The sequence below is a fragment of the Acanthisitta chloris genome, unplaced genomic scaffold (assembly GCF_000695815.1).
Source record: "Acanthisitta chloris isolate BGI_N310 unplaced genomic scaffold, ASM69581v1 scaffold9040, whole genome shotgun sequence".
In the NCBI taxonomy this organism is placed as follows: Eukaryota; Metazoa; Chordata; class Aves; order Passeriformes; family Acanthisittidae; genus Acanthisitta; species Acanthisitta chloris.
The window spans coordinates 21,081-30,791 of NW_008653382.1; the positions used below are offsets into that span (position 1 = coordinate 21,081).

General features: G+C 54.4%; 1 protein-coding gene across 1 annotated transcript; it reads right to left on the reverse strand.

Annotated features, from left to right (window-relative positions):
- Positions 1-6,776: 6,776 nt before the first annotated feature.
- Positions 6,777-9,549, reverse strand: LOC103807983 (regulator of G-protein signaling 3-like). The gene is made up of 5 exons (XM_009080740.1): positions 9,404-9,549; positions 9,200-9,301; positions 7,912-7,973; positions 7,128-7,294; positions 6,777-7,036 (listed from the first exon to the last, which is right to left on the reverse strand). Exons 1-5 carry the CDS (start codon positions 9,517-9,519, stop codon positions 6,851-6,853), a joined length of 633 nt encoding a protein of 210 aa, XP_009078988.1. The 5' UTR covers positions 9,520-9,549; the 3' UTR covers positions 6,777-6,850.
- Positions 9,550-9,711: the final 162 nt, after the last annotated feature.

Genomic DNA, 9,711 nt, shown 5'->3' on the forward strand with positions numbered 1-9,711 from the left:
CCAGGAATATCACCAGCACCTGGACAGGTCAGCTATGACTTTGGTCAAGTCTTGACTACTTCCAACAGTGGAGACTCCCTACTTCCCTGGGGGCTGTTTCAATACTGCATCAGCCTTACCATGAAAACATTTCTCCTGTTGTCCAAGCTGAAGGTCTGAAAGTTGTCTCAGATCATAGAATCATAGAACCATCAAGGCTGGAAGAGCCCTCTAAGATCATCATGTCCAACCATTAACTTGTCACTGCTGTAACCCCTAAACCCTAAACCAGATCCTCCAGTGTCAGATCCAGACACCTCTTAAACACCTCCAGGGATTGTGGCCATTGTCTCTTATTTTGTCACCTGGTGCTAAGAAGAAAAGTTTGTCTCCATCATCTTTCTAGTTGTCCTTCCCAGAGCTGTAGGAGGCTGTTACACTCCATCCCTCTCTATCCCTCCTCACATGCCCAAGGTCCATGACCACCTCATTAGCCTCTTCAGAACCTTCTCTGATTTCTCCACATCCCTCTTGAGCTGGGTGCAGGGAACAGGACACGAAATCAGATGGACTCATCCAAACAACTCATGTCAAGCACAGGAGCTCCATCCAAGAGCAGAGAGGCTCAGCTTTCAGCACATGAGCTCATTGCTGCTGAGCTGCTGAGCTGCCCTGGGCCAGGAGACTTGTGTGGTGCTCTGTGACCAGTCACTGCTGTCCCCAGCCCCAGGAGCAGGAGCTTTCACCCACTTGTCATTGTCTAGAAACACTGTGATCACGTGAGAGAGAACAGAGCTGCTCCAGCAGGAGCTGACGCACAGCCTACGTGGAACTTTCCATGAGCAACACGTGTGGCCTGGAATAATTGTCCCATTAGTTCAGGAAGGGACAAGAAATTGCTTGCAAATGGCTCCTGTGCAAACACCCTGTCTGCAGTCCTCACCTGCTCCTGCTTGGCTCCTCTTCCTCTCCCCAACCTCCTTCTTCTTCACCCTCTACCATGGCAGGGGAAATGGGGAGAGCTGAATGTTTCCAAGGTGAGAATCCTGTTCATCACCTCCATCCCTGCTGTGCCCCACGGGTGGTACCCAAAGAGGGTGGGAGATGCTGGCACTAAGTCACTTTGAGGAGCACATCCCCCTTGTCCCCTCCTCTGTCCCAGCCCTGCAGAGCTGCTCAGCAACAAAGGAAAGTATTTTCCACCCTCCTTTTCTCCAGCCTCCCCCAGGCCTCAAGGCTGGCCAAGAGTCAGCATTATTGGCCTTCCTTCCCCAGCTCCAGGGAATGTGTGAGCTGGATGAGCTGAGTAAAAATGACCTAATACAGGGAAGAATCAGCAAATGAGCTATGAGAGGGCCAGAACAATACTTCCCCCATGAGTTAGTGGCACCCAGGGGATTTCTACCACCACTGGGTTTCCTGTCCTGGCACCAGCCCAGCCCAGCTGATTTTATGCCTCTGAGTCTGACTGGGTTTATTTTTACTTCAGAAGTGTTTTATTTTCTCCTTCTTTGCTCCCTTGGATTGTTTAGGAGTGACATTGCTAATGGCAGCTGCAGGGGTTGGTGGCACTTGTCCTCACAGCCTCAATCCAATGATGCTTTGGAAGGGCATCACTGCCTGTAGCTCCCCTGGGCCGTGCCAAGCTGGGTACCCCTCAGCTGCCACATCCAGCTTGTCCAAGCCCAGCCCCAGGGTCACATGTGGAAGGACAGGAACCTCAAACACATCTCTGCACCCTCTGCTCCCTATCAAACCTCAAGGCAGGAAAAGTCCCCAAACAAAGACAACCCAACCCCAATCTCCATCCCTGCTGTGCAGACAACTGGGTGTTCCAGCAGTGTCTCCGTGTGGCTCCTGCACATCTCAGCCACCCAAATTAGGGTTCAATGTGCTCCTGATAAGCCTTGGTAACCCTGAGAGGGGTGAAGGGACTCTCAGGTCAGCTGTTCCCCCAGGCAGGGGAATTCTTGTGTCGGCAGTTCCAGGCTCTAACTGCTGAGCTCTGTTTAGTCTATGGCTGTAAAGTAGCCTTGATTCTATTCTGGGAATATTTGTCTAATCAGGGGGCCAAGGAATGATTTTGCTCAGGAGAAAGTTATGTTTATTTGGGGAAGTTTCTCCTCCAGGTTGGGAGCCTTGGAAAAGCCCAGGGAAGGCTGTGAAGTGCTGCAGTGTCTGGGGGTGCAGGGCACACCTTCAGTCAAAAAGGCAAACTCCTTACTCCTGCAGAAAAAAGGAAAAAAGCTTTACACTCCTGGCTTCCAGCCAGCTCTAGAACGAAGCTCCCTGCAAACCAAGTTTTCCTTGCTGTGGAGCTACACCTCCCCAGTGCTGTGGATGCTCACCTGAGTCCTAGCACCACAGCATGGCATGGAATCGTCCCCTGGCATGGGATAGGCATGGGATGCCCACACTGCTCATTACCTTCTCCAAATAAATCTTCATCCAAGAGCTGCTCAGCAGCTTGAGTTGGATTTTCATGGAGCTGCTATATTCATAACTCAGCTGCTTTGGTCACACAGGTGACCCCAGCACCCATCTCTGACTGCCACGTTGGGAAGCTGATGAAATACTGAGCTGAAGGACACTTGAAGGGTCAAGGCCAACACCTGGGGCAGGTAAGACCTTTACCAGCCTCCCCAAGTGGTTCATCCCAACCTCCTCATCCCTGAGGGTGTGAGGTAACACGTTAGCATGTTTTTCCCAGTGGTCCTAACGGTTTCCACATGCAGGATCACCCCATATTTGGAACCTACCAAAGCATTCAGCCCTTTCTGGTGATTATTCCCACAGAACCCTGTCCCTGGGGAGCTTTGCCTCCTGGCTGCCTTCAGCTGGGTGAGCTTTGTCCCATGAATGAACCCAGAGCACCCACATCTCAGTGGACTTTGCCCTGTTTGCACAGGACAAACACAGCTGAGTTGTGACTACTTTGCAACTCAGCAACCACCAATTTTTAGTCCCGAGATAAATCCTTGTTATCTTCTGAGATAAAGTCCTCCCAGTTTTGGAAGGCACCAGTTTCCACATTGGGAAATTGCCTTGGGCAGCAGCAATGTCCTCACAGCTTCCTGCACTCAGCTGAGCCTCAGGATGAGCCTGACCTGGAATGCTGACAGTACTTGATCCCACCTGGAGTGCTGCACACAGCTCTGGTGTCCTCAACATCAGAAGGACATGGAACTGGTGGAGCAAGGCCAGAGGAGGCCACAAAGGTGATCAGAGCACTGGAGCACCTTCCCTATGAGGACAGGCTGAGAGAGTTGGGGCTGTTCAGCCTGGAGAAGAGAAGGTTGTGTGGAGACCTCAGAGCAACCTGCCAGGAGCTGAAGGGGCTCCAGAGAAGCTGCAGAGGGACTCTTGGTTAGGAACTGCAGGGACAGGACAAGGAGCAATGGGGAGAAATCGATAGAGGGAAATGTAGTTTAGATCTTAGGCAGAAGTTTTTGCTGTGAGGGTGGTGAGACACTGTCCCAGGTTGCCCAGGGAGGCTGTGGCTGCCCCAACCCTGGCAGTGTTCACAGCCAGGTTGGCTAAAGCCTTGAGCAACCTGCTCTGGTGGGAGGTGTCCCTGCCCAGGGCAGGGGTTGGGGCTGGATGAGCTCTGACGTCCATTCCAACCCCTTAGCATTCTATGAAACTGCCCCAGGCAGCAGCTCTCACTGTCACCCTTTGTGCCACTCATGGCTTGGGTGGCTTTGATGCCACTTCTTCTCCAGGGCTATCCCCAACCAGACAACCCACTGTGATTTCAGCAGTGCAGCCGTGGGAACATCCCTGCAGCTCTCAGCAGTTGTGGTTGGGCTGAGGCTGTGCCTCAAAGCAGGAGTTGGGAATACCTAATTCCCATTTCCATTGCTCAGATCTGTGGCATTGGCATTACAAGCCAGTAACTTCTTCTCTTTGTGTGACTGGATTTTGTTCTGAACCTTTACTTTAGTGCTAAATAGGACATTGCTGTGCTCCTTTTGCTGTGGTGTGAGCTCAGTGTCTCTAGCAGCTCCTGTCACCTAAGCCCCTGCACAAGGAGCTGCTCAGGGGCTGTATCTCCATCCAACCAACATCCCCCAGAACAGAACCTGGCCATGAACTGACTTCCCCATCCAGATGCTCCAAGTTCCTCACACCCTTCCCTCTGAGGCACAAAGCCTTGAAGAAGCTGCCACAGCTCCTCTCCTGCAGCAGAGGGGACAAAGCTGTGATCAGTGTCACCACTGGGTCCATCATGAAACCCATCCTGCTGCAGAAGGCATTGGGCATCCCAGGAGAACATGGCACAAGCACGTGGCACTTCCAGCTGCCACCCCAGCCCTGCCTCTCCTAGGACCTGAGTGCCTCCAAGCACGTGGGGATGGTGGTTGCTGTGTGACTCACCCTGGCAATAAATTCTCTTACAGCCATAACTCAGTTCCTGCCACTCTCACAGGGCTATTTCCATCTTCTCCAGGGATTCACCATTGCTCTGCCTGTCACACACACACCAGTGCCTTGTCCCCTGCAGGGATCAAAGCTGAGCATCAGCTTCCTGAAACACATCCCATGGAAGCTCCAGCCCTCCCTGCCTGCCCAGCTGCTTAAGTCCTGTAGGCAAGGCAGGTTTTAAGCTTGAGACCCAAATAGTTATGTGGGTTGGATGATTCTGGGCACCACCAACACCATGGGAAGGTCTGCTGCACCTGGCACTCAGGGCAGAGAGAAGGTAACAGCAGGTACCAAGCACCTTGGTACCTCCAGAGACCTCCCAAGTGCAGTCCCCTGTGGCTGCCCCAGGGAGCCTGGACACATGGACAAGTGAGGGAAACCAACAAAAGGACCCTAAAATAAATTTCCTAACACTGTTGGCTTGGGATAGAGTGAGGAGAGGCCAGGAGAGTGTGGGGGATAGAGAGAGGGGCAAGTACAAGAAAATCTCTGCTGACTCCAGCTATGAAGGGAAACCCTCCTGGCTGGGAAAGAGGGGACATGAAGGCTCTCAGCAGTGCCAGGGGAAAGAGGAGGCTCTGGCTTGGCACCTACCCACCTGGGCCCAGCAGTGAGGTCAGTGTCTGGGTCACAGCTGGGACACTGTCCATGGACCTTGACCCTGGGGTGCTGAAAGCATTCCCAGGAGAGCCACAAAGGCATCCCAGCAACCCTGCTGCCTCCAGCCAAACTGAGGGGAACCCTCAGCTCTGCCTCAGTTTCCCGACCTGTACATCACCTGCTGGTTGTTTAGAGGGAGACACAGACAGTTCCCCAGGAGAGATGGTCTCTGCCAGGGAGAGCTGTGCTCAGGTGGGATTGCTGCAGCAGCCACAGCACCTCCATCCCTGGGCATCACCAGCAGCACTTCTGGCCAGCCAACCCCCAGCCCAGCATCCCTGAGCCATCTGAGACCACCCACAGGCGAGTGGCACAGTATATTGCAGGAACCAGACACACCATGAACAGCCTTTACAAAACCTTTTCCTCACACCCCAGAGCTGCAGAGGGAGCAGCAGCCCTGCCAAGCCATGCACAGCCCTGGAATAACACTGCTGGGATTTTTGTGGCTGCTTCTGGAGTGACCCCAGAGAGACCTGGAGCTATAGGAGGTCACTTGTGTTTCTGGGCATGTCCCTGGTCAGAGGCTCATGCCCTGCTGTGTTTAAACAGCGACCACTGTCCCTGGGAACAGTCTCCTTGCAGGGCTACACCCAGGCCTGGCCTCAGGAGCATCTGGCAGCTGCTCCAGCACAAAAAAACAGCTCAGAAATTCAAGGATTTTCCCTTCTTTAGCCATGCAGTAACAGGATTTTATGTTCCTCAGTGAGGCAAAGGCTGCTCAGCTCACAAACACGCCAGGAAGAAAAAGCAGCTACAAGGAATGATATTCTCCTTTTATTTACCTATGACCATGACAATGTACTTTGTTTTCTAGCTGCAGAGATGCTTTGCACTGTAAACTGGGCACTGGGAGGCAGGCAGTCCATCCTGCTCTGCCAGGAATAATCCTGCTTCCCAAGACACAGTATTGTTATCCAGAGTCAGGAGAGCTTCTGCCTCACAGAGCTACTTGTCTCCATCACCAAACCCTCCGTCGTCAGGGCATGATATATACACCAGGCACCCCCAGCTGCCTGCTGCTAGGGGATGTGTCTGTCTGTCTGTCTGCTCACTTACAAAATGTCCACACTTGGAAAAAGAAAAGGCATCCACTCGGCTGGAGAACTCCACCGGGACACACACCAATATTGCACTTGTATTTGGGACTGGGGAAGGACACAGGGATTTCCTATCACACAGTAACATGTCCAGCTAGAGGAGGTCAATAAATAAACAGGGTGGGGGTGGGAAGGGGGTGGTTTGCACACCTCCAGCGCAGGGGAAGGACTTGGCCTTGGCTTTCACTGCTCCTGGGGGACCCACCACGAGCGAAGGAAGCGCTGGGCTCCTGCCATAGCTCCTTTGGGAGGCACCACAAGGAAGCACAGTGCTGATCCAGTTCGGAAGGCTTTGATCCAGGGTGATGGTTATGGTGGTGCTGTTGTCCCCTTGCATAAAATTCCTCCTTGCCCAGTTGGGATCACTCGTGGCCTTCCAGCAACGCTCACAGCTGCGCTGTGTGCGCTTCACAGTAGTCGTGTGGGAGCTTCCCTCCTGGCTACAATCCATGCCAGAGGCACCCAAAGGCGTCGTACCAGCGATGGGGAGATGGAGCAGTACCAGACTGCTTCGTGTGTTGGTCCCCCTGGCCCCATTCTTGGTGCCTTCAGTTACTCCACACCCATCCACCGCAGCAAGGGGCACAGGCAGGAGGGCACACTCCCACCAGCCCCCAGGAAGGCCTCCACTGCCCAATTCCATGTAAACACACAGCTCCCAGCCTGTCCTGAGAGAGTCCTTGGGCCTACAGTGGGGAACTGGCTTTCTTCTGGTTAATTATGTCCAAGTAGAGGTCAGAGCGGAGGAAGCGAGGGTAGGAGTCCTTCTCCATCAGCCCATAAATCCTCTTCTGCGCCAGGTCGAAGCAGCTGCGAGTGATGTTCTGCAGGTTCTCCTTGGTGTGCTCTCGTGTGTAGGAGTCCAGGTTGACCTGTGGGCAGAGAAACCAACGCTGGTAAGCCAACTCCCCACACAGTCACCATGCCAAAGAGCCACACACCAGTGCAGAGGACAACTCTCACCTCTTTGCAGGACTGGATGGCAATGTACTCAGCAAAGATCTTCTTGGCCTTGGAGACCATCTTGGACTGGGATTTGATCTTCTTGAACTCCTCACAGGCCAGCCAGAACTCCAGGTTCTCCTCGCTGAACTCGGTGCGCAGGAAGGCTCTGAAGGCAGCAAGGCCATCTGTGGGGACAGGGACATGGCTCTACTCCTGACCTTCCAAAGCCGCAGCCTAAACCACCTTCCCACACCACTCCTAAAACCTCCTTGTGCCACACAGGCAGTGATGGCATTGCCAGACCAGCAAAGCAACCCACCCATGTGCTGAATCCACATCCTCAGCCAGGCTGTATGCATCCCAAGAGGGAAGCTGGGCTGGAGCAAGGCAGCAATGGGGACAGGACCCCCTGCCTGCCTGACCCTGTGGGCTAGGTATAGCACATGACCATGTTTTGGTGTGCTCCCAGCTGTGGCACGTGAGAAGGGGATGGTCTAAGCAGCTGCTGCTCCATGGACCCACTGCACAGCTCCCAACTGGGCACAGACATGGATCACTGCCTCTTCCTCCCCAAGCTGGGGTGCTGCAGCCCCAACCTGCAGCTCTCCCCAGCCCCTGTCACCAAGCCCTACCTTGGCCAGGCAGGAGCAGAAGGGGCACAGGCAAGGGGCAGCCTAATTTCTCTTTGTCTATCCCCAAAGAGCATAAGGGATTGAGAGAGGAAATCCCAGCTTGATCCATGCACGTGTCTGGATATTCCCCTGACAGCAAACACAAGTGGAAGAGACACACATACACTTACATTTGTGCAGCAGCAGCTTCTCCAGGGAGTCTCCCCACTTGAGTGCTTCCTCGGGAGTGGGTCTGTGGGAGAAGGACAGTGCATTGGCAAAGGGAATCAGCAAAAGATATTCACTGCCTGCTAAACACTTCCAGTGGATAAATCCAGGCTGAGCCCCAGCTCCCAAATCAGCCTTCTGCTAAACATTTCCAGTGGATAAAGCCATGCTGTGTGCCCCAGCAAAGCTGGCCCTGGCTCCCACATCGGCACTGTGGGAGCAGCTGCAGGCAGAGCTGAGCCCCACGCCAGGCAGCACCACAGCAGCTCTGCCAGAAGGAAACCTCAACCTTTAGACTGGCAGGAAGAAAATCCGACCCAAGGAAGTCTGTGCAGGCAGCTGTGCCACTTGGGGTGTCTGAGTAAGAACTGGAAAAGCTCTGGGTGATGCCCAGGAGCTGCAGGACAGTGGGATTTCAGCCCTGGATAAGCTGCCAGGAGCAAGAGTAGGGAGGGCTCGTCTCCAGCTGCTGGAGCATCTCCAGGGCACAGTGGTTTTTCAAATCATCCTCCAGCCAGTTAAAGTTTCATATACAGGCACTGGGAGAACTCAGTCACCAGGTAAATTTCCAGTCCAAGCTGCTGCTGTGCCACTGCCCAGGCAGGACCTCCCACCCGCCAGGGTGGCATTTTCAGCCAAAAAAGATTTCTAAGGCTCCTCCAGATACACAAACTGCCTAAAGCTTCCACAAACAGGGGGAACACAGTCTTCCTGGAGGTGAGAAGCTACTGGCTGCAGCTTGTTCCCATGCCTTAAGGTCCTGATCCCTACACCCCTGGTTCCCACAGACCTGATCCCTAACCCTCAACCTCCACAAATCTGAACCTCACAGCCCTGATCCCCATTGTTCTGATCCCTACAGCCCTAATTTCTACAACTCTGATCCCACACTTCTGATTCCTACACCCCTGATCCCTACACCCCTGATCCCCACAGTCCTGATTCCATACCCCTGATCCCTACATCCCTGTTCCCACACCTCTGATCCCTATACCCCTGATTCCTATACCCCTGATCCCCACAGCCCTGATCCCCACAGTCCTGATTCCATACCCCTGATCCCTACATCCCTGTTCCCACACCTATGATCCCTATACCCCTGATCCCTATACCCCGGATCCTCCCAGCCCTGATCCCTACACCCTTGATCCCACTCCTCTGATCCCCACAGCCCTGATACTTACACCTCCTATCCCTACACCCCTGATCCCCACACTCCCCATCCCTACACCCTCCGCTCGCAGCACTTACTTGAGCGATTTGAGCACTTTGTCCAGCTTGCCGGAGGGGTTGGCTCCGGGAGACTCATTGCGCCGCCGAAAGATCCCCAGCCTGTTCTTCATGTCCTTGGCTCTAGAGGAAAGAGCAAGTCTTAGCAGGCAGCCAAGGGGTCGGGAGGAACACCCAACACCCAGAGCACCCACCGGCATCCCCATCCTAGCGCCCACCACCTACTCCTTCATGGTGTGCCGGCGCTGCAAGCTGCCGTTGTGGGGTCTCTGCACTCCCAGCAGCATCTCCGCGTGAAACTCCAGGGGCTGAGGTTTGGAGAGGTCACGGAAGAAGGGCATGGCTACAGGGACAGCCTGTGCGGCAGGGACCGGCACTGTGCCGCGATCCTGTCCCGATCCTGCCCCGATCCTGTCCCGCTGTGCCGCGATCCTGCTCCGATCCTGTCCCGATCCTGCTCCGATCCTGCCCCACTCCTGCTCCGCTCCTGCCCCGATCCTGCCCCGCTCCTGCCCCGACCCCGCCCCCTGCCC